At 40.3% G+C, this 24,501-nt stretch overlaps 1 protein-coding gene across 3 annotated transcripts in view; it reads left to right on the forward strand.

Moving 5' to 3' along the window:
• Positions 1–18,870, forward strand: part of ANKEF1 (ankyrin repeat and EF-hand domain containing 1) — a 61,044-nt gene extending 42,174 nt beyond the window's left edge. For 2 of the 3 annotated variants that reach the window (XM_044263443.1, XM_044263445.1), the window contains exons 2-9: positions 1,166–1,365; positions 2,090–2,239; positions 3,264–3,387; positions 7,530–8,352; positions 10,074–10,300; positions 11,710–11,873; positions 13,384–13,521; positions 14,345–14,661. In XM_044263443.1, the coding sequence (XP_044119378.1) occupies positions 1,166–1,365; positions 2,090–2,239; positions 3,264–3,387; positions 7,530–8,352; positions 10,074–10,300; positions 11,710–11,873; positions 13,384–13,521; positions 14,345–14,503 (1,985 nt within the window). In that variant the 3' untranslated portion in view covers positions 14,504–14,661. Of the gene's footprint in view, positions 1–1,165; positions 1,366–2,089; positions 2,240–3,263; positions 3,388–7,529; positions 8,353–10,073; positions 10,301–11,709; positions 11,874–13,383; positions 13,522–14,344; positions 14,662–18,756 lie in introns of those variants that run through there. The other variant, XR_006386149.1, reaches the window with a different exon arrangement.
• Positions 18,871–24,501: the final 5,631 nt, after the last annotated feature.

The following is a 24,501-nucleotide window of genomic DNA, read 5'->3' on the forward strand; positions in this document are numbered from 1 at the left end:
ATTACATATATGTTAACTCTTCTTTGCCTCTCAGGACCATTTTAGCTTCCATCATCTGTTACATTTTCCTTAGCTCTTTCAAGTTTTTCCTTCACATCCATGGTTTTTGTGCTGTCTTGCCTCCAGCTTCACTTTCCTTTCTTTGGTAGTTTTATTTTCCTCTATCATTCCTTCCCGAAACTCAGCTGGTTAAACTTCATCTTTTCCTTTATTTATCTTCTATTGTCCTAGAAGCCCTGCTTTTAGTCTTCATCCATCTTTGCACTTCTGTTTTAGAAAAAAAAAAAAGTTTTATTTAACTTCTTTGCTGTCTTAGAAATAGGACAGTCAGAAATTCTTACATAGTATCATTTTTTCTAGTGTGTACTTTTTGCCTAGCTTTTATTATCAGGTTTCTTCCTTTTGGTATCTGTATTTTTCATAGGTCCCATGCTAGTTTTTTTTTGTTGTTGTTGTTGTTCGTTACTGTTCCTCTTTGAATGAAGCCTCTGTTTAGAGTGAGGTCATTACAGAGTCAGTTTGGAATTTGACTGTTGTGTGCTCGATTCCAACACTACCCCTAATCTGTAGTTCATTTTTGACATGGATTATGTGGAGGGTCTGTATGTCCGAGGTCCTAGGTGGTGGGATTTCACATTTTCCTCTCTCCACTGGAACAAAACAAGTTGTCAAAAGGGCAGAGCTCCTTGTCATCTACTTGTTCTTAATGCTGTGATACTGACAGCCTGCTTCTAATAAACATGGCCGGTCTGCACATTTCATCATTCAGTACCATCTGCTTTGTCACTCTTCAGTTTCAGAGGGGACACAGTAAGCTATCACCAGCTCTACAACAGAGACAGTCCTGCACGTGGGGTACAGACTGCAAGATGCCCAACACCCAAGCTTGACAGAGACTCACAAGTCAGCACTCAGATTCTTCTCTGAACCAAGTCCTATCAGTCCTATCACATTTGGTTATGTGACTGTTTTCTAATTCTATCAGAGGTTTACTCTTGTTTTCCTGTCTTGGTGTTTCAGCTGATACCAAGAAGGCAAAGTAAGGCTCTGCCACCTTCAACTAACCAATTATGGTTTCCAAAATTGTTACTTTTTCTTTGCTAACCAGGTCAAATATAGAGAGACTATTAATGAAGTACTCTTTGGGGATTCTATTTTTCTACAGGTATTCTGTTTTACTGCATTTTGCCTACAAAGCGGCATTATCGCTGTGCATTGATTGCCCTGGAACATGGTGCAGATGTCAACAACTCTACCTATGAAGGAAAACCAATATTTCTTAGAGCTTGTGAAGAAGCACATGATGTTAAAGACACGTGCCTGACATTTTTGGAAAAAGGAGCCAATCCGAATGCTATCAACTCAGTATGGCTATTCCTGGGATTATAAATATTCCCCCCTCCTCTCTTAGTAGTGCATTTAAATATGGTAAAATTATCCTGTCAGCTTATAGACTGTTCATTTCTATTCGAAATGCTTTATGATGATATGCCCTCATTATCTTTATATTGCCATGATTTTACGGTTTATTTCCTAATTACGTTTGAAAAATTGGTATTTATTATGCATAACGGTAAAACATTAGAGAAAATAGAGAAGATATCACCAATGCCTAATAAAAATTTATCTTTTTTGGAAAGAAAATATGTAGTTGTGCAATTTCCCTTATCCATTTTGCTCCCTCTCCAAATTTGGCCTATTTTATTGAGTTTTTTAATTCCTTAAGAGGCATTTAAGAGGCAATAGTTATCAATTTGTTTCTCATTAGAAAACACTTATAACCTAATTTTGACATATATTTTATCCTCTTTTCTCCTCTGCTCTACTTTCTTTGCAAAAGAAATTGCATCTTTAGCATGATTGTTTTTCACAGGGACATGGTGTGACCTTGACTTTGATATTGGAACTCTCTACATTGATCCACTGCACTGACTTCATTTTTCCCATTTGCTTTGTGGAACTAATAAAGATACAGAGAACTATACCTGCCAGTGTGACTCTAAGGCCAAATGGATTTAGAACATATGTATACCAAATGTGTTATTTAAAATGTCAAGTATAACCAGAGTTTGATTTGCTTCTCATCCAGTCCACAGGTCGAACTGCTTTAATGGAAGCATCAAGAGAAGGAGTGACAGAACTAGTTCGAGGGATATTGGAAAGAGGAGGTGAAGTGAATGCCTTTGACAATGAGAGAAAACAAGCTGCACATTTTGCTGCCCAAGGAGGCTTTTTTGATGTAATTATCTGCCTTTTGCTTTAAAATTTTTGTTCACCATTTCTCACTTTTTCCTCAAAATTTTAAATATCATATGGGTAACACTAAGAATTTATTGCATGTTACCATCTTGATTTCCCTAAATAATTCTAAAATTGTATTTTATACCAAATACTATTTTTAAAGCCTTTTTCTAGCTCCTTATTCAGCTTTATCTGCTTGCCAAGTTTATTCACCTAATATTATTAACAATGATTTTCTGTATTTTTAACTATGACAATTTAAAAGTTTTGCCAACCAAGACTACTTTATTTTATACTTCCATTACATATTAGAATCTTCATAATACATACAGCGTGACCAAATTGTGGGGAGAACAATGTCAACATCTCATCTCCCTGATTTTTTTGTGTGCATTTAATGACTCACCTCAATTTTAAACTCTTCAGTATTCTGATTATCTGAATGTAACAGCAAAGGGTATCTTATAGGTACAGTGATATTGCACAAATGAGATAGAAACCAATGCTCTCCTTTTTTTTTTTTTTAATTCTCAATTACATCTAAAATTTCTTTATCCAATTTTCTGAGCTTTAACAATTATCTTTGTTTTGGTCATTGAGTTTCTTCCTAGCAATGAAAATCTACACCACAATAGAAGCCACATTTGGTAAAGAATGTGCCTCCCTGATGATATTTCCCATAGGCTGATGTTTTCTAGAATTATTGGAATTCACTAAGATGGCATGTCCCAGCTGAATATAGAATTTTCTAAACTCTAGATCAACACTATTTGATAGAATTTTTGGCAATGGTGGAAAAGTTATAATAATATAATATAGTAACCCATGTGTCTTTTGAGTATTTTAATTATGGCTAGTGAAACTAAGGAATTGGATTTTTAAAAATTGTATTCTATTTAATTCAATTTAATTTAAAATAGCCACATGTAGCCTAAGCAACTATGGAATAACAACGTTTAGGTGCCAGTCTTCATTCAATGAATGTACATTGCTATTCCTCTATTCCTCTAAATATTTTGCAGATATTGAAGCTTCTTTTTGCTTACAACGGAGACATGGGGCTGATTGCAATGAATGGGAACACACCACTTCATTATGCTGCCATGGGTGGTTTTGCAGATTGCTGTAAATATATAGCTCAGCGAGGTAAAATTACCTAGCAATTTTATGCTCATAGTATTTATGATTTACCCATGTTATAGATGAGCAGGGAATCTGGGTTGTAGATGAGCAGGGAATCTGGGCCTATCACTTGTCAGTTGCTAATCTTTTTCAACAGCCAAACCTCAGTTATATATGTAGAAAAAAAAAAAATCTTTTCTTACTCTACCTTCTGTCAAATCATGAATCTGAATTTAAAGTGATGAAAATATTCTCAAATATTTTTAGGTTATTAAAAATCTAAACAGGGTTGTTCATGGGCCAAATATATTAAAACACTTATAGTTATTAAACTCCTTAAAAAAATGTTGACATCAATCTGAAAGATGAATACTGAAAACTATGTCTTTTAGTCTGAAGTCTTAACTGTTTTATTAAAAAAAGTTCAGTTGTATCAAGTGTAAAGGATAACTTTACTAAAGAACTTGAAGTTGTGGGAGAAATGTTTTAGGGAGAAATATGAAATGAAATGAAAATTTTCATTGAAAACTTGAAATGTGAGTAATATTTTAGGTTTTCCTATAACTTCTATGAAACTATTAACTTAGGAATATGAAGTATGTATAGATAGCTTAATGTATTCCATAAAGGGAATATTAGCTAGTTAAGTTTATGGACCAAATTGGTGTTAATTACATGCTGACTGTAAAAGTTTTTTAATTTACAGCACCTGGGTAGCTAAGTCAGTTAGGTGTCTGCCTTTATCTCAGGTCATGATCTTGGGATTCTGGGATCAAGCCCCATGTGGGGCTCCCTGCTCAGTGGGGAGCCGGCTTCTCTCTCTGTGTCTGCCCCTACCCCGACCTGTTGTCTGTCTCTCTCGCACGCACAAATAATGTCTTTATTTTAAAAAGTTTCTAGGGGCGCCTGGGTGGCTCAGTGGCTTAAAGCCTCTGCCTTCGGCTCAGGTCATAATCCCCAGGGTCCTGGGATAGAGCCCCGCATTAGGCTCTCTGCTCAGCAGGGAGCCTGCTTCTTTCTCTCTCTCTCTGCCTGCCTCTCTGCCTACTTGTGATCTTTCTCTGTCAAATAAATAAATAAAATCTTTTAAAAAAATTTTCTAACTCTTCATCAGATCTGGAACTGTGTTATGCTGAATTTTATGGTAGTATTTTTTTTTCCAGTTTAAGAAATAGGCAAAAACTTAGTGTCTGTTCTACAACTTTAGAATAGAGCGGAGAATTTTAGAAGTCTCTGGGACCTAGAGATCCTGCATTGTGACCACTAATATAAATAAGACTAATGTGCCTGTAAAACTAATAGTATAGTAACTGACTCACTTCTACTTTTTATGAATTTATACAAGCTTGTACTCTTTCCCTATCACCCCAAATAATAAACACTTAACAAATAAAGGAAAATATATCAAATTCAATATACATCAAATGCAATACATCGAATGCCCCCATTAATTGTCTCATCAGTCTTGTTTTCAAATTTGTCACTAGCAGCAATTTATTCTGACATTTTTAAAAGTGTATATTTCTAAAAACCATGGATCTGCCCAGATTAAGACAAGCTTCTACAACTCTAACATGTTGACCACTTTATTATTGGGACAACATCACCAGACATCTACTCTGTCATTTATGTACTCTTGGGAGAAAGTCACAAAAAGCAAATTGAGAAGCACATTTGGTCAGAGCTTGCCCAATGATGCCGAAAAGTATTACCCTCCGGCAAAGTCATGAGCCTAGGCCGTGTTTCCGAAACGGGTCTAAAAGCATTCTTTTTTAATTTTTTTATTTTTTTAAAGATTTTTATTTATTTATTTGACAGAGAGAGATCACAAGTAGGCAGAGAGGGAGGGGGAAGCAGGCTCCCTGCTGAGCAGAGAGCCCGATATGGGGCTCGATCCCAGAACCCTGAGATCATGACCTGAGCCGAAGGCAGAGGCTTAAACCACTGAGCCACCCAGGCGCCCGCATTCTTTTTTTTTTTTTTTTAATTTTTTTTGAATTAATTAATCTGAAAGCATTCTAAATTCTGTAGCATGTTTCGAAGTACAACCACTTCACTGGATCTCGGGCAGGGGTTCCAGTTCCATAGCGGAAGCGGAAGCAGTTCACGTCCAGCTTTTGAGTCTTCGATCTAAGGCAATCAGAGCAGCAACAGACAATGCATTAGCCAAGAAATGCTCATTTCTGAGTCAACTCCCTGGGTTTAGTGTCTTCTGCACTTAACTTAGAAGGCTGGATTCCTTTGATATATTAAACTCTCTTCTTCAATGTTCTCCTCCCTTGCCCCTGGTCCTGTTGCTGGAGCAGTTTACAAGTCTTCTAAGCAATGCGAGTACCTAATGCAGGGCAGCTGCGGGGAGTTTGGAGCAGTTCTAGGGAAGCGCACCCCATGAGGCTTCTCTTTCTCTTGGGCCTTTGGTGGCTGGTGCTCTGCGGCACATACCAGCTGTAAACTGAGTACCCTGGACCGCAGATCATAGATCACAAAGAGAATGAATGGATCTTTGCTTTTACCAAAAGTCCCAAGGCAAAAGGAGAAGAAAAAGGCCTTCAGATAGTTAAGCTGGAATGTTGGAGTCTTTTTTCCCCCACAAAAAGGTTTCTAACTAGGAGGAAACTAAGAGCAGAAGGAGACATGATAAAACCACTTTAAAGTCCTTTGATCCTTGTGGGTGAATATAGAAGGAGTGGCTTGGGAGATGGTAGATAAACACCCAGACGCCCTGAATCAGCAAAAAAGCAAAGTAAGAACAGCATTCTCAAAAATGCTCTGGAATTATGCTATTGAGAGCAGTCTCAGGTCCCCTTTTCAATAAGTCACTGCTCTTAAAACTGTTCAATATGGACATTTTAGAATTCTCATTGTTGTAATACTTTTCCTGAGTTCTTCGACCACTAGTAAAATTATGAGTCTAAGAATGAAATTTTAAGTTCTGACAATGCCAAAGGAGGTATTAATCTTCAAAGCACTGGGCATTCATTTTTTCTTTCTTTCTTTCTTTTTTAAGATTTTATTTATTTGAAAGAGAGAAATCACAAGTAGGCAGAGAGGTAGGCAGAGAGAAGGTGAAACAGGCTCCTCACTGAGCAGAGAGACCGATGAGGGGCTCGATCCTGGGACCCTGAGGTCATGACCTGAGCCGTAGGCAGAGGCTTAACCCACTGAGCCAGCCAGGCACCCCCTCATTTTCTTTTTGTCAAGGAAAGAAACTATAAAGTATTGGAGGGGCATGCTGTTGCCTATACAACTTGTTTGCTAGACATACTGATTGAGTAGCAATCCTTTTGATTATGTGATATTGACAAAGCAAGAAAAGAGCCTTCTAGATTCAGAACAGTAGAAAGAGCTGCTTCATCATCAGATTTACTTATATATGCAATGGATTTTTAATGTCTCAAGACACTTAGAGACAGCACAGCCTTTCCTAGGGACACTAAGTAGACTCCCTAGTGCACTCGGAGAAGTTTATTTACTTCAGGAATACTTAGATATAATATTGGTGTCATCATTTTAAGGAAGGGTCCAAGAAGGCAAATGAATATTCATGCATAATTTGCATAAGTATAATGCTGGAATCCTTTCAGGTTTGATGAACAAATGACTTTGTCCTCTGTCAGGTTGTTCATATGACCTATCATCACAAAAAGCAGATTGATATAAATTACATTGATTGCATGGAGAATACACATATATACAGTTTAAGATGGTATGCAGATTTGCAGTCGTAATCATTCCGACAGAAGCAGGTGTTCAGCATTCTGAGTTCCTAAGGGTCTCATAAGCTGTCTGAATCCAGCTTCTTTCCAAATTCAAATGCCATCCTTATTCTTTTCCTGTTGGGCAGGAAGTCTCCTGAGCAAGTATCCCAATATGAAATTTGTTTCAAGTGTCTGTAGGGATTCATGTCTTAATCCTTTAGTGGGCAGAGAATGTAAATTGAAAACATATTTCCCTCAGAATTTACCAAAGTAAAACTCATAGAAAAAAATATTCAGTTTAATTTTGTGATTGTAAGGGCTAAATGTACTCATCACTCTATACAAATAACTTAGGGATAAACTTCTGACCAGTAGTTGGAACTACACATAAGGGTTGCACGAATATCTTCTGCAGAGCTAGGCAGATGTCTAGGCACTATTTCATAATGATGATGCTTCATGTTTTAGGATGTGACCTGAAATGGAAGAACTTGGATCATAAAACGCCCAGGACTGTGGCCAAGGAAGGCGGCTTCAAAGCAGCAAGCAAAGAAATACGGCGGGCAGAGCGAATCGCCAATAAACTGGCGAGGCCAGGAGCCAAAAATCCAAATCCACTCTGGGCCCTGAGACTTCACGACTGGTCGCTGGAACATGAGACGTTCCTTCGGGAAGCATTTTCATTTGTGGACAGAGGCGACGGGACAGTCAGCAAAGAGGACTTCGTGTTGACGCTGGAGGAGAGGCAAGAATATGTGACCTCAGAACAGCTGGCTACCATAGCTCAGTATCACGAAAAAGTGCGGGGAGCTGGGGTCAACATTAATGATTTCTTTAAAGGAACCAAGTACTTGAGTAAGTCTTACGTCTTGGGATCCTATGGGCCTAAGAAGAAGAAAAAAGGAATGGCCAAAAAGCCAAAGAAAGGCAAGTTTGTCTTACCTCTCCCAATCTGCATCATTCCTGACCACGTGTTTCCCCACTGGGCCGACGGCGGGCCACCTTATTACATGATTGAAACCTATAAGAATGTAACAGACAGCAGTCGGTTTAACCGAGACCGGCCACCGGAACATCCCATTCAGGATGACTCTGCTTGGTACATTGATGACCCACCGAAGGTATTTTCAAATATTAATTTCATCACCAAGGCAGGAGACCTGGCATCTCTGAAAAAGGCGTTTGAATCAGGAATCCCTGTGGATATGAAGGATAATTATTACAAAACGCCACTGATGACCGCGTGTGCCACTGGAAACATAGATGCCGTCAAGTTTCTTCTTGACAAAGGGTATGTTTTCTTGGTTCAGTTTCCATTCAACTCCAGAATTTTAGGACAAAGTGCTTCATTCCTGACATCTAGATTACAGACAGATCGTGTATGGGAAAGTGGGTTAATGGGAACCTGGGAATGTATGCACAGAAAGATGGCTTGCCAATGACAACTAGGAATGAAGTTGCTTTACCTAGAGATTTATCTATGTGGGGTGGGGTCGCTTTTTTATTTTATTTTAAATTAACGAAAGAATATTTTTGAACTATTTTTAAAAAGATTTTATTTTTTTATCTGAGAGAGAGATGATGAGCAAGGGGGAAGGGTAGAGGGAGAAGCAGACTTCCTGCTAAGCAGGGAGCCCAGCAAAAGAGGTGGTTTTTTGTTTTTATTTTTGCTTTTTGTTTTTTTGTTTCAGAGGTACAGGTCTGTGAAGATTTTTTTTTTAATTGTGATGGGAACAGATAACATGATGTACCCTCTTAATAGATTATAAGTGTACAGTAAAGTACAATATTAACTATAATCACAATATTGCACAGTAGATCTCTAGAACATATTCATTTTACCCATTGCTTTTTAATCTGTCTCCTGTGTGGGGATCCTAAGAAATTCAAACAAGTGGGTCAGTGGTCATGATGACAAAGGGCATGTCTCTTTCCCTCCCCCAGAAGCAGCAATCTTTTCCTTGGTTCATTTATAAATATCTTTAAGATAACCGGGCATGACATTTTTAGTGAACTTCTAAAGCAACTACTCAGGTTTAATTCCTTCTTTTACCAGAGCTGAATGACCCAGCATAAGTTTATTTTTTGTGTTCCCTTTTCTCATTTTTATAATGGGGGCTCTAATAAGACTCAGCTTGCAGATTTCTTGAAGATTAAATGAATTAAAATATGTAAAGCACTTATTAGCAAAGCAATTCCATATTTCATAAAAGGGTATTATTATTATTACTATAATGGTCAAGGTCAAAGAAACATTCAGATTGGTATATTATCAAGAGGGACTATAAAGCAATTAATGAGAATTTGAACTTTTGGACAGTGAAATCTTAAAAAGGACTAACATTTGGGGTGCCTGGGTGACTCAGTTGGTTAAGCAGCTGCCTTTGGCTCAGGTCATAATTCCAGGGTCTTGGGATCGAGCCCCGCATGGGGCTCCTTGCTCAGCAGAAAGCATGCTTCTCTCTCTCCCTCTGCCTGCCGCTCTGCTTGCTTGTGCGCTCTCTCTCTTGCTCTCTCTCTCTCTCTCTGTCAAATAAATAAATAAAATCTTAAAAAAATAAAAAGGACTAACATTTAAAATAATAAATTTTCATGCTTAGAATTTTAACAATGAAGGTGCATTTAAAAATCTATAACATGTAGAGAAAGTGGCTACAAAAATGAAATAACAGGACTTTTTAAACTTTTTATCAGCTTTAACCTTCATTAGATCTATTTATACAATTTTCCTTAATTTTAACCTTTGCAAAAAGTGTAACCCCTGGGATCTAACTAAGTGCCTTTTAAAACTAAACAAAATGCACATATATATGCAAAGAAATTAAGACTGTCAGATAACGCAGAACACGAGTCAAGAAAAATTATGGAATGGAGTTTAACTTTACTCGGAGCTTCCCTGGCTCACATTTGAACAACTTGGTAACACTAATATGAAATCTTGCTTTGCATTTCCAGGCTCTGGCATTTGGAACAACCCCCATTTTCAGTTTATGCTTCGATCTTATTTTATAGGGCTAACGTTAATGCAACAGATAATTTCCTGTGGACTCCGCTTCATTTTGCATGCCACGCAGGCCAGCAAGACATCGTCGAGCTTCTTGTTCAAGCTGGAGCGACGATCGATGCCGTCTCCATCAACAACTCCACTCCTTTGTCTAGAGCCATCGAGAGCTGTCGACTGGATACCGTCAAGTACCTCCTTGATATCGGCGCTAAATTCCAGCTGGAAAATAGAAAAGGTGTGTGTGTGCACATGATCGGTGTTTAGGGTCAGAAGGGGAGAATTTATGTTAGATTCCCGTCTGATTCTCTTGTAAGATCACATTTCCCCGCGAGTCGCTACTGCAGTCGTAAGCCCAAGTTGAATGTTCGGGAAGTTGGTTTTATACACAGTGCCTCTCAAATCACGGGTGTGAAAGGACCAGTTCTTTATGTTTGCAGTCTGTCATGGATGGATACTTTTGTAAATATAGCAAAAAGTGATTTACTAGAAAATGAAGTGGGGAAATAAAATATAAGCATTTTTTTAAATCACTAGATTGAAGTGATGGAAAGTTCTATCAAATCCATCCAAAAATTTCTAAATGCTCACTCTTTTTTAAAAACTTTTTTTTTCATGTATTTATTTGACAGACAGAGATCACAAGTAGGCAGAGAGAGAGGAGGAAGCAGGCTCCCTGCTGAGCAGAGAGCCCTATATGGGGCTCGATCCCAGGACCCTGGGATCATGACCTGAGCCGAAGGCAGAGGCTTTAACCCACTGAACCACCCAGGCTCCCTGTAAATGCTCACTCTTGATTTCTTGTTATTTCACCATGGCCCAGGAAGCATTGCTTTGTGGGATTGTACCAGTTTTCAGACTATACTGTAGTTTTGAACTGTCATAACTACCACATCCCTAGGAAGTGGAATAATTTTAAAAGCTATAGAAGTTGGATTCTTTCTAAAGCTGAAAAAATAATAATTCCTGAGTTAGAGGCTCTCTCTGGGAAATAAATGGGAGGGGCCCGTCGTATGTCATAAAAATATAACCTGAAAAATAGCATTTGAGTAAGTGTTTGACCTCATTGGTTGGAGGTGTCATTTTCTTATAGTGGAACCCGTTGTTTCCTTTTGACTGGGGAGAGCACCAACTTTTCTGGCTGCTTCAGGCTTCCCCTGGGTCACGGGTAGTATTGTTCCAGGCCTGCCTGAGGATATTACAGGTGTCTTAATACCCAACCATCTGCCTAGAGCGCTGGGACACCAGCTTCCCCAGGCCTTTTTGATTATACCTCCTTGCATAGGGAAAGGGGAGGATAATGTAAAATTGTCACATGAAAGGAAACGTGTGCAAGGTAGGAAAAGAGCCATCAATCAAATACTCAAACGTAAATCTTCTACCAATATTTCCTATCCACTTCTTAAGAAACATGCTCAGAAAAACTAACAAGAAAATGTGTTGCCAGTAAATGGCACTTTACATTATGAGATTTCAGAGTTGGACCCACTGTAGAGGGTATCTGATCTGGCTCTGTGACCTTACATATAACCCCTGGCTGTAGTAATCACCCTTACTGTCACATGCTGAGGGCTGGTGCGCTGAGGGTTTTCTGCATGGTTTCTTATCAGTCTGTTTGTTACAACTCTGAATTTATGTCTTGAGCAGGACATACTGCCATGGATGTTGCAAAGGCGTATGCTGACTATAGAATAATTAGTTTGATTCAAGAAAAGCTGGATAATTTGCCAAAACCAGCAGAAAGTCAAAAACTGAAAGGCAAGCCCCCTCCTAAAGCGAAGACTGAAGGCCCTGAGGTTAAGAAAGAGGAGGTAAGAAAAGTGATTGACTACCCACTAGTAACTGGAACTTAAAAACTTACTGGAGGTAGGGCAGGGTTTCTCTTTACATATTGTTACAATACAATATTATATATTGTTACACAACATGGATAAAATAATATACAAGCCATATTTTCAGCACTATTAAGCAACACTAAAAAAAATACCTAGCAAAGAAATTCCTACTACTGAAAAGTCTAAACTGTGCTCATTGCAGACAGAATCCACGTAAAAACCAAGTTGGCTCAGCCCAATATAATTAGAATGTTGAAAAAAGAACTGGGTTTGGATACGTATATATTTGGTTCTAAGTCATACATATTTGATGAGATGGCTCAGACAGGGAAGAAGGGTAAGAGGAATGAAGGCAAACCATGATTTGCCTTCATTCTTGTCTCATAATCTTTCATTTCCCACCTTACCTCCTTCTAAGGAATTTTGATTGAATTTTAATTTTAATTCAAATTCAAATTTGAATTTTAATGACTATCACTGAACCCTGGGGATATCAAGCCACTTGGGACTTGGATATGCCACTTGGAATGACTCCAGAAAGTTCTAAAGGTGACAAGGTGATTGTTCCTGGTAATCTGGAATGATGTGGGCAAAAGGTTGAGGTTTTTGCTCAGGCAGGTTATGGAGAGAATAAGACTGTCATTAGCAGGGAAGCCCGAGTGTATTTCTTTTTTTTTTTTTTTTTTTAATTTTATTTATTTATTTGTCAGAGAGAGAGAGGGAGAGAGAGCGAGCACAGGCAGACAGAGAGGCAGGCAGAGGCAGAGGGAGAAGCAGGCTCCCTGCCGAGCAAGGAGCCCGATGTGGGACTCGATCCCAGGACGCTGTGATCATGACCTGAGCCAAAGGCAGCTGCTTAACCAACTGAGCCACCCAGCCGTCCCCCGAGTGTATTTCTAAGCTAGAAGTTTCTTTTAGGGAAGCAAAAGGATCCCTAGAGATTCTTGGCAGACATAAAACCGGGATGAAATTCAAAAAGGAAAGGCTCTAATGTTATCAAATTGGAAAGTGTTGGAGAAACATGGGAGGAAAGAAGTGGAGAGGGTTAAAGGATTGTGACAAACGTGAAAGACAATAAACAGTAGAGAGTAATAAACATGGAAGACAAGAGTAAGGGGGTGGGGGCCAGAGGTTAAGGAAGACCAGTTGGCTAAGTTTCTACTACATACAACATTATCTTTTTAGTAGGATAATTTAATTCTTCTAATTAATCAAGGGCCCTAGGTCAAGGATGGACATTCTGAAGACTTGTATGCTCTGTCTCTGATACTACTAATTAAGTAGAGTTAAGGCAAACTAATTATCTTTCCCTGTCCAAAGTTGTTATAATAATCCATTTCATTTCAAATTATAATTTGCATGGTAACATTTTTATTTTTTCTTGACTTAGAGAAAGACATAAGACATAGAGCAGCAAATAATATTAGCAAGTATATATGGGTTTTTGCAATTAATAGGGCTGGTTTTTCTTTTGTTTCCTTTCCAGGAACCACTTTTATCTGTTTACACCATACCAACTGTATCAGAGAAAAAGAAAATGCATAAGGATAATGTGGTTTATCTCAATTCTTTGATTACCAGTGGTTATACCAAGAAAGTGGATATCACATTTATTCCACGGAGGGTGAGTACTTTGAAAAGAACTTCATAACGTGGTATAAACTCATAGTATCATTTTCCAAATACTTTTTATGCAGAGCACCCAAACAAATATCCAAAGATTATCTTTCATCGTTATGATTTGAAGCTGTCTTTTTGCCAGGTCCTACTGCTTTGACTCAGTAAGTCCAACTTGTTCAGCTTCCAATATCTAGTTTCCTCTGTTACTATTTCAATATTGACATTTTAATTTTCTTTGAAAAACTATCTTTTGGTCAACACCATTTGGTCACCAATGCTATAGGTACATTTTCTTGGTGCCTCTCAGACTCTAACCTTCCTTCCCCTTTGTACTCTAACTACCATTTCACTTGGGAGTTTCATATAAGCAACACTGAATTTATTCAGTAGCTGCCTAAAACATCCAAAATTAGAGAAGTGGAGGCATTTTTGAAGTACAAAAGCGGTCTTGCCAATGCCCATCAAAGCATGCTGAATAAGAGACCACCAGCCTCCTCTTCTTTCTACTATGAAAATCATTTTCTCAGGACTTCCCTATTAGCAAATCCCAGTGATCTTTTAACTCTCATCACTTCCCTGTTTTGACATGAACAACAGAGGATCATCAGAGGTCATGGAAAAGCATTCCAGCTGCCCAAATAGTCACCATCAGAAATAACAATGTCCATGTAACCATTGATGGGTCATGTAAGAGGAAAACATAAGTTAAAGTAGATTTAGAAGTGGATTTGATAGTTTCGAATGAACTATACTGGGATTGTCTCTATACTGCCATGTTTGCTGGCTTTCCTACTCATGCTGGCTCTGAATATCGTGGTTTATTTCAGATCTGGAGTCCTGAAGCCACAACAGCAGAGCTGATCAGGAAAAGGGAGCTGCGGCGAGAAAGGTTCACTTATGAGGTAGACTTTGAGGACTTCATGATGCCCTTTCAGAAGCACATCACAGAAAAAGCTAAAGCCTTGGAAGCCGCCCTCAAGATCTAAATCACAGCAATTACTTCTTGGGGTCAACATTTCAAGGCCCAGGGATTCTACTACAGAGAAAGGTGGTATTTCCATCAAAGTCAAAGCAATCTGCAAATTAAGAATTTGTAACCAAATCTTTGTTTTTGATCTAACAACTATAAATATTCTGAACTATCTAGAAAGTGTGTATTTTATTTTGCAATGAATAACATATTCTGGGGAAACCCCCTAATATCTTCTTTAAGCATGAGTGGAATAAGTGGCATTTTGGTTATAAACATAACATTATTGTCAAAAAATTTACAGGATGTACATCATTATGCTTACTAAAGATATAATGCTAGTGGAAATTGATGAAAGAATTTGATAGTAGGGAAGAGAAGTAGTTTTAATCTGTTGAGAAAGGAGCTGGTTTCTTATAGCCATCATATACATTAGATACTGGTATGTATCTGATACCTTGGGTCAGATAAACTTTAGTATCTCTGGCAGATGCTGCCAGCACTCCACCCCTTTCTCCTCTGCTTTGGGATTGAAGCAGGTCTGACTTCCAGACGTTGGAAGGCTGCCTCTGACACTTAGACTCGTGGTAGCAGGGCCCAAGTACCTGAGAATGAGGACCTCCTGGAAGCAGCTCTCAACCAGAGACTGAAGAGATACAGTGTATTAACACCCCAGCTCCCTCACCGCTCTGGTGGGACTCTTTGGAAATGGTGCGTTCCTACTGATTGCTAAAGCTCCCCCAAGAGGTTAAGATCACATTGTCCACAGTGGTAATTGGATAACACACCCTTCACTGGCCACCTTCCCTTCTCTGTCCTCCCACATTCTTCCAAGTCTGCAGGTCTTTATCAATATCGCCTCCAAAATACATATACCTAAACACTTATCTCAAGGTTGCTTCAGGAAGAACCTAGACTAAGATAACAGCTACAGCACTAGTTATGATTTTGAGCACCCCCTAGCAAAAATTTTAAAAGCGCATTCCCTTATCTTCTGTTTACTATAAAATAAACATTCCCCCAGCAAGGATGATGTGCCCCAGGGTCTTGTGCAATTAAGAAACAGTCCAAGTGGTATCCATACACTAGCTGAAACTTGGAGCAAAATTTACAGATGCCAAAAAAATGTATATATGATAAAGAATGACCAGATATCATATGTGACTTTTTCTTATGGGAAGTGTATTGGTGGTGTTGGAGTAGGGAGGAGATGGGGGAAATTTAAAAGACCCACCATGAAACCTTACAATTGCCCATTGGGATTTAGGGCAGGAGCCCGATGCTTGGAAAAGAGATATGTCAGGATTCTACGAGAGAAATAGAACCAGTAGTATAGATAGGTGGTAGAGGATGATAGAGATAGATAGATAGATAGATAGATAGATAATAGATAAATAGATAGAAAGAAATAGATGAGAGAGAGAGAGAGAGAGAGAGAGAGAGAGAGAGAGATAAGGGGATTTACTGCAAGAAGCTGACTTACATGACTGTGAGACTGGCAGAGCGGGTCATCAGCAAGGCCAGGCTGGAAACTCGGAGGTGAGAGCTGTCCCTGCCATTCCCAAGAGGAATCTCTTCTTCCTCAGGGAAACTTCAGTTCTGCTCTTAAGGCCTTTCAACTGAGAGGATTAGGCCCACCCAGAATACTCAGTGTTTGACTGAGTAACTGGGTACTGTAACCTAGCCAGACTGAGACATAAAACTGAACGTCACTGGAGGTGTACTACTGAGCAAAAAGTGAGGGGAAGCCTCACCCACACTAGGAAATGCAGTGAGTGCTGGGCAGGAGCTCCAAAAATGGGCACAGAAGCCCCATTGACAGAAAGAGTTCACTTTAGGATTGCCTTAGCAAAATGCACCGACACCAAACTGCAACTCTGACAGCCATATATGACAAAAACCCTTTGCTCTATCCCTCCCCCACTTTCCACCTGTGAAGAGCCTTTAATGGTGAGTGGGGAGGAGCCTGGATGAGTGAGCCAGTAGCTAAACAGGCCCGCTTTCCACTGAGGCAAGCTCAAGCTGGAGTTTTTTCCAAGTTGTATATTATGGAGCCTGGAGAACGAAATTTTGTTTGTTGTATGAGTTTTGTGTATATGTTTATTTTAAATCATTTTGAAGTTTTGAGCTAATGTCCAATGTACAGAAAGTTGCAAGAATTTTACAAAGAATTCCTGAATATTCTTCACCCAGATTACCTACATGTTAACCATATGGCTTCTTTCTTTCTTTCTCTCTTCATATACGTGTGTGCGTGTGTGTGTGTAATTTTTCTCTGAACTATTGGAGTGTCAGTGGAAGACCTGAGGTCCCTTACCTTAAATACTTCAGTACGTAGCTCTAAAAAACACATTCTTTTAAAGAACCATGTTACAGCTATCAAAATTAGGAAATTAATATTTGAATTAACTAGTCTACAGATGTTGTTCAGATTTTGCTATTTGTCCCAATAATATCCTTATAGCAAAAGAAAATCCCAGGTTGTGGGCTGCATTAGTTGCCTATCTCTTTCATCTCTTTAACTTGAAACAGCTCCTCAATCTTTGTGTGTGTGTGTGTGTGTGTGTGTGTGTGTGTGTGTGTTTATAACATTGATATATTAGAAGAATGCATGCTAGTTATCTTGTAAAGTTCCTTCAATTTTGAAGTCTTAAGTTTCCTCAAGATAGATAGCTTCAAGTGATACATTTTAGGCAGGAATACCACCAATGTGGTATTGTGCCCTTCTCAGTACATCAATGTTTATAGCAGCAGAGTCCACAATAGCCAAACTATAAAAAGAGCCCAGATATCCATTGACGGATGGATGGATAAAGAAGATGTGGCTTATATATATACAATGGAATATTACTCAACATCAAAAAAAAAAAAAAGAAATCTTGTCATTTGCAACAATGTGTATAGAACTAGAGGATGTGGGGCGCCTGGGTGCTTCAGTGGGTTAAAGCCTCTGCCTTCAGCTCAGGTCACAATCTCAGGGTCCTGGGATCAAGCCTCTGCTCAGCAGGGAGCCTGCTTCCTCCCCTCTTTCTGCCTGCCTCTCTGCCTACTTGTGATCTCTGCCTGTCAAATAAATAAATAAAATTAAAAAAAAAAAACTAGAGGATGTTATGCTAAGTGAAATAAGTCAGAGAAAGACATCATATGATCTTGCTGATATGTGGAATTTAAGAAACAAAACAGAGGATCATAGGGGAAGAGAGGGGAAAATGAAACAAGACAAAACCAGAGAGGAGACAAACCAGAAGAGACTCTTAATCCCAGGAAACAAACTGAGGGTTGCTGAAGGGGAAGGGGTTGGGGGATGGGGTAACCGGGTGATGGGCATTAAGGAGGGCAGTGATGCAGGGAGCACTGGGTGTCATATAAGGTTGATGAATCACAGACCTTTACCTCTGAAACCAATAATACATTATGAGTTAATTAAAAAAAAAAAAAAAGAGGCTTTTGTAGTCAGCAGACCTGGGTTTGAATCCTCACTCTGCCATTTACTAGCTGCCTGTCCATGGATCAAGTTACAAATGGTCTTTGAATCTCAATGTCATCCTCTATGAAGTAGGATAATAATCCGACACTCAGTCTTCTGTCATGAGAATCAAATGGAATTACATCTGTTAGGTTCTAGTTTTGTGTCTCTGCAGTCAGTGCTTGGTAAGAGACTTTTTTTTTTTAAAATTTTTTAAAAAGATTTTCTTTATTTATTTGACAGAGAGAAAGGGATCGCAAGTAGGCAGAGAGGCAAGCAGAGAGATAGAGGGAGAAGCAGGCTCCCCGCTGAGCAGCGAGCCCAATTCAGGGCTCCATCCCAGGTCCCTGAGATCATGACCTGAGCCGAAGGCAGAGGCTTAACCCACTGAGCCACCCAGGCACCCCAAGCGACTTGTTTTTAACCCTCCTTCAGTCTCTAGGGGCAAGGTAAATCAAAAGAAGGTGCAGGGATGGAGTTCCAGACCTAGATAATCAGAAGGGTAAAGGTTTGTTGAAGCAGAATCACTTTCAGACTGTCAGTTGAAGTGATTTAAACACAGAGACATTTTCTTTATCTAGTTTCTGATAATCAGAGAAAGATGAACATTACCCCTTTCACTATGAAAATAGTCACTTAATCCCAGCCATATTAATTATAGTGCCCAAATGTTAACTTTTTTGTTTCTAGAGCCTAACCCAACTTCTTCTAGAATTAAAATAGGTTATTAAAACAGAGTTGTAGTTGAGCTCCTTAGAAATAGAGCTTGAGATGGAAACTCTTACGTAAATGCTTTATTGCAGGAATGCTCCCAGAAGAGACTTTTCAGGACATGATGGATGCTGATAAATAGGAGGAGGACCTAAGGAAGAGAAAGTTAGATTCAGCCTGACTCCAGGGGGTAGTTGTACCCTGCATAGTCAACACTGGCCAGCCACCAGTGGGGACAGAAACCTCACAGATGCAAGGTGGCTCCCATCAGCCAATGGCAATCCTCCAGAGCAGGGGGGGAGCTCTGAGCCACCAGCCATGGCCACGGAGCAATGCACGTGCCTACTGGTAAGAGGAATTTGGTAGCATCTGCTATAAATGACAAGTTTATGGTCACAAAGTTCAGGTGTAATGTTTCTGACGGTGATTTCTTGGGCCTCATTTTGTATAACAAATTCTCTTTTAAAAAGAGATGTATTTTGAAAGAAGTTGCTGTGGCTGATATCAAAGAGATTACTGCCTATGTTCTCCTCTAAGATTCTGATGGATTCCTGTCTCACGTTGAGGTCTTTTATCCATTTTGAGTTGATCTTTGTGTACGGTGTAAGAGAATGGTCGAGTTTCATTCTTCTACATATAGCTGTCCAGTTTTCCCAGCACCATTTATTGAAGAGACTGTCTTTTTTCCACAATGTTTATAGCAGCAATGGCCACAGTCGCCAAACTATTTAAAGAACCAAGATGCCCTTCAACGGATGAATGGATAAGGAAGATGTGGTCCATTTACACTATGGAGTATTATGCCTCCATCAGAAAGGATGAATACCCAACTTTTGTAGCAACATGGACGGGACTGGAAGAGATTATGCTGAGTGAAATAAGTCAAGCAGAGAGAGTCAATTATCATATGGTTTCACTTATTTGTGGAGCATAACAAATAGCATGGAGGACAAGGGGCGTTAGAGAGGAGTAGGGAATTTGGGTAAATTGGAAGGGGAGGTGAACCATGAGAGACTGTGGACTCTGAAAAACAATCTGAGGGGTTTGAAGTGGCGGGGGGTTGGGAGTTGGGGTACCAGGTGGTGGGTATTATGGAGGGCACGGCTTGCATGGAGCACTGGGTGTGGTGGAAAAATAATGAATAATGTTTTTCTGAAAATAAATAAATTGAAAAAAAAAGAGATGTAATTTTTACAAACTTCCAGACTTGTCTAAATCATTTTTTAAAAGATTTTATTATTTATTTGACAAAAAGACAGTGGGAAAGGGAACATAAGCAGGGGGAATGGGAGAGGAAGAAGCAGGCTTCCCACTGAGCAGGGAGCCCAATGTGGGGCTCCGTTCCAGGACTCTGGGATCATGACCTGAGCCGAAGGCAGTCACTTAACTGACTGAGCCACCCAGGCACCCCTGTTTAAATCATTCTTAAGGATACAGAATAAGCAAGAACAGCAATGAGAACCAATTTAGTGGCTACATAAAAAGGAGAAAGTCATTTCTGTTTCTTCAAGCTTGAGTTGAGCATTATCAATCACTGAAAATTATAACCATGAGAAACAGATGCATTCAAACCCTATGCTCAGGAGAAGGTCATGTCTAATTGGTACAAATGAATCACACACACACACCCCAGCCGTGTAGTTGATTTAGCAATTTTTATTGAATTCACAGTGTAGCAAATTCCCTATGTAGCCATGAAGGTGCCCAAGAGAACCACTGAGCCTGCAGTTTGTTTTTGAGGAGGTGCTATGACAGGAGAGGGAGGGAAGAATTTAGATGCCTTCTGCCCACAGCTATAAATTTGTAGTAAATAGTCGTCTGCACTGCTATTATTTTCTAAATATTTGTACAGTGGGTATATTTTTTCCTGGATTTGTGTTTCTTTAACAATGGATCCTGGAGGGAATTTATAAATGAGGGCAGACGAAGCATTTGTGCACATCAGATAAGCTCATGATAACATTCTTAGGTCCTTAGGCAATTGTTACTACATCATGAATTTTATCTGGGCAATAAAGAAGAACGGAATATTCTGTTAATATTCGGGAATTCACTGGAGATTTTTTTTTTATCCCAGATAAGTAGTTGAGTATTATGTGATGCATATGTGTGTATATTTTATTCAGGATTAATAATGATGGTCTTTTCCTTTTATCTTCAGTAAATAAGACTTTGAAGAACTAATACATAAAAGATGATTTGATTTCCATAGCTTTAGTGACTTTTTTATAAGATGGTTTGAAATATCCATGTATTTCCTTAAACCTGGGAGGTTATTATGTTCTTTGTTGTTGCGACACGCAGGCGCCAATGTGATGCTCCTCTCTTAAAGAAGTTGGAAATAAGAGAAATAAATATTCTCTCCCCAAAAATTATATAATGAAATGAAGACAGGAAGAATGAAATGAACAAGAGACAAAGTATTCCTGATAAGTCTGAATGGATCTCAAACTAAAGCAACATATTGGTCAGCTAGGGAAAGAAGAGCGTCGGCCAGGAGGAGGATTGGACAGTGATAGAATTATTGGGAAACGACAGCAGCCAGGCTGACGATGTTTCTCCAGATTCTACCCGACCGAGGGATCTTTCTTCTCTGTAACACGTGCATTTTTGTTGGAGAACTAGACCTTTCAAGACTGGTTCCACTAGAACTTTGACTCAACCAACAACACTTTTTCTGCGCAAAATTTGGTCTGATTCATTCATTCAGCATCTGTTTGTTGAGCACTGATAAGGATGATCTGGGAACTGTTTCTTACTTTGCCCATGTGGTGTATCATGGAAAGGAACCCAGGTTTCTGCTTCCCTGGATTCCACCTGGATTTAGGCAAGGGGAGACACTGGTAAAAAGATGGGAGAAGTGAGGAGGAAGAGGAGAAGCCTGGCTAGCTCTATGGTTCTCTCCTTGCCCTAGGAGCTACTGTGTAATAGCTGTGTCCATCTCCCCATGGCACCAGCTCTCCCCTGACCACCCATTGTGGTTCCAGCTTCCATCAGGTGAACCTGGCCCCTGGACTACGGTAGCACCACCCCTTCCATCTGTCCCTCCAGCTTGGGAATGATGCCGGCTTGTTAATATCCAGACTGACTCACTCAGCCTCTTCTACCAGCTGCATCACCAAATTCTTGCATTCACCTCCCTTCTGTAAGAACTCAGAGTGTTTTCTGTTTCCCTGGCTGGATCCTGGCTCGCCATGTATCAGGCATGATGGCATGTCAGGAGAAAATAAAATGCAAAAAATCAGGCTTGGTCCCTAAAAATCCGGCTTCCAGCTTGGTAGCAGAGACCTATTTTAATAGAATAACCACAAAATCCATCTGTGACTATCGCACGAGTTTGGATAATTAATGGGTATCGTTAGGACAAGATTCCATAGGATATACTCATGGAAATTTTTCTTTTTTAAATTCCAGTTAACATACAGTGTAATGTTAGTTTCAGACATACGATACAGTGATTCAGCAATTCTCTACGTTACACAGTGCTCATTGTGCTACTTGTACTCTTAATCCTGGTCACCTTTCACCCACTCCCCCCCTCACCCTCCCCAACCATCAGTTTGTTCTCTATCATAAAGAGTCTGTTTTTGGGGGGCGCCTGGGTGGCTCAGTGGGTTAAGCCACTGCCTTCGGCTCAGGTCATGATCCCAGAGTCCTGGGATCGAGTCCCTCATCGGGCTCTCTGCTCAGTGGGGAGCCTGCTTCCTCCTCTCTCTCTCTCTCTGCCTGCCTCTCTGCCTACTTGTGATCTCTCTCTGTCAAATAAATAAATAAATTCTAAAAAAAAAAAAAAAAAAAAGAGTCTGTTTTTTGGTTTGCTTCTCTTTCCCCGCCTTTGCTCATTTGTTTTGTTTCTTAAATTTCACACGAGTGAAATCATATGGTGTTTGTCTTTATCTTATTTTCCTTAGCGTAATACTCTCTAGATCTATCCATGCGGTTGCAAAAGGTAAGATTTCATTCTTTTTTAGGGCTCATATTCCCATTGTGGCTATAGATCACACCTTTATCTATTCATCAATCAATGGGCACTTGGGCTGTTTCCATAATTTGGCTACTGGAGATAATGTTGCTATAAACATCGGGGTACATGTATCCCCTTGAATTTGTATTTTTTTTAATTGTTTGAGAAAATACCTAGTAGTGTGATTGCTGCATCCTAAGGTAGTTTTATTTTATTTATTTCTTTAATTTATTTATTTTATTCGATAGAGACATAGAGATCACATGTAGAGCAGCAGGCAAAGAGAGAGAGGGGAAAGCAGTCTCCCCGCCAAGCAGAGAGCCCGACACGGGGCTTAATCCCAGGACCCTGGGATGTTGACCTGAGCCGAGGCTTAACCCACTGATCCACCCAGGTGCCCCCTCCGTTTTATTTTTAACTTTTTGAGGAACCTCCATACTGTTTCCCAGAGTGGCTGCACCCGTTTGCATTCCCACCAGTAGAGGGTTCACCTTTCTCCACATCCTCACCAATGCTTACATAAGGTTTTAATCTAGTTAGAGAGTACACTACAGCAAGACAGAGCATAAGGAATCAGAGTTGACTCTCAGATTCCAGGCATACCACTGTTCTACCCCCAGGGCCTTTCTTAGTTATTAGGATAGGTAGGACACACTTCATCTCCAGCTTATACACTATTAAGATAACTGGGAGCCCAGGGACTCCGGGTAGCTCAGTAAGTTAAGCATCTACCTTTGGCTTAGGTCATGATCTCAGTAAGTTAAGCATCTACCTTTGGCTTAGGTCATGATCTCAGGGTCCAGGGATCAAGCCCCAAGCCCCACATTGGGCTCCCTACTCAGAGGGAGAATCTGCTTCTCCCTCTGCCTCCCCCCATCATCCTGCTCACGGGCACTCTCTCTAATAAATAAATAAAATCTTAAAAAAAAGATAATTAACGATGGGCCCAGACACCCATTTATTGAGGTAGCCTCGTACCGCGGCAAGCTACCCTGTCCTGAGGCCACTCTGTGACTGTAAAGAGTCTGTACGGCCTGGGAGCCCTACAGAATTGGGCTAGTTGGGGTGCAAAGAGTATCGTGACTCTGTCCCCGCGGATCTGCTCGGACACCCCCATCATCCTTGGGGCAGCGCCTACCCACAGCACGTCGGGTGGGCCCTGCTGACACCGAGGCCCCCGGCAGCTGTCCTTGGGCGTCCTTCCCCAGCACCTGGGCCTGGCGCGTCTCTGTATCTGTCATCTGCGGACACACAACGCTGACCACAGACCGCCCAGGTTCTGGCTGCGATGAGGTGTCTGTCCTCAGGCTTGGGGTCTGTAAAGTCAGAGAGTCCCTACAAAATCAGGGAACTTCACACTGATGAAATGCCATTTTAGCCGTGATCTGAAGGAGGAGTAAGCAATTCGGTTGGTCCTGATGGAAGGGAAGAGTCTGACGGAAGGAAAAGCATTTTGCAGGGCAGATTGGCTCCAAGAAATGAAATGAAGGCAGAATAATGAGAACAGAAACAGAAGCTGGGTGGAGGAAGAGGCCCAAACCAGATCCATGGAGAACCCAACCAGGGTTTGTACTGAGCTGACTGGGAGAGAGTACCTCTCTCCATTTGGGATTCTAACGGGTTGTGCACCTGGAGCTGTGAGTGGGCATCTGTGCCATGTCGAGGGGACGTTCTAGCTGAGACCAGAACTCACACGAGTTTAAGCAGAGCTGAAGGAGCCAGGGAGCTGGAGAGTGAGTGTCCACAAGCTCAGGAAAGAAACACACTTTCTCAAGGGTTCTGAGCAGTCTCGCTAGGTCCACCCCTGCAGATTCTAACCTTCCTGGGCCATCACGTTCTCTTTTGATTAAATTGGTTTGTGTGGAGAGCCCTC

Source organism: Neovison vison, chromosome 8 (assembly GCF_020171115.1).
Source record: "Neovison vison isolate M4711 chromosome 8, ASM_NN_V1, whole genome shotgun sequence".
NCBI classification, from domain to species: domain Eukaryota; kingdom Metazoa; phylum Chordata; class Mammalia; order Carnivora; family Mustelidae; genus Neogale; species Neogale vison.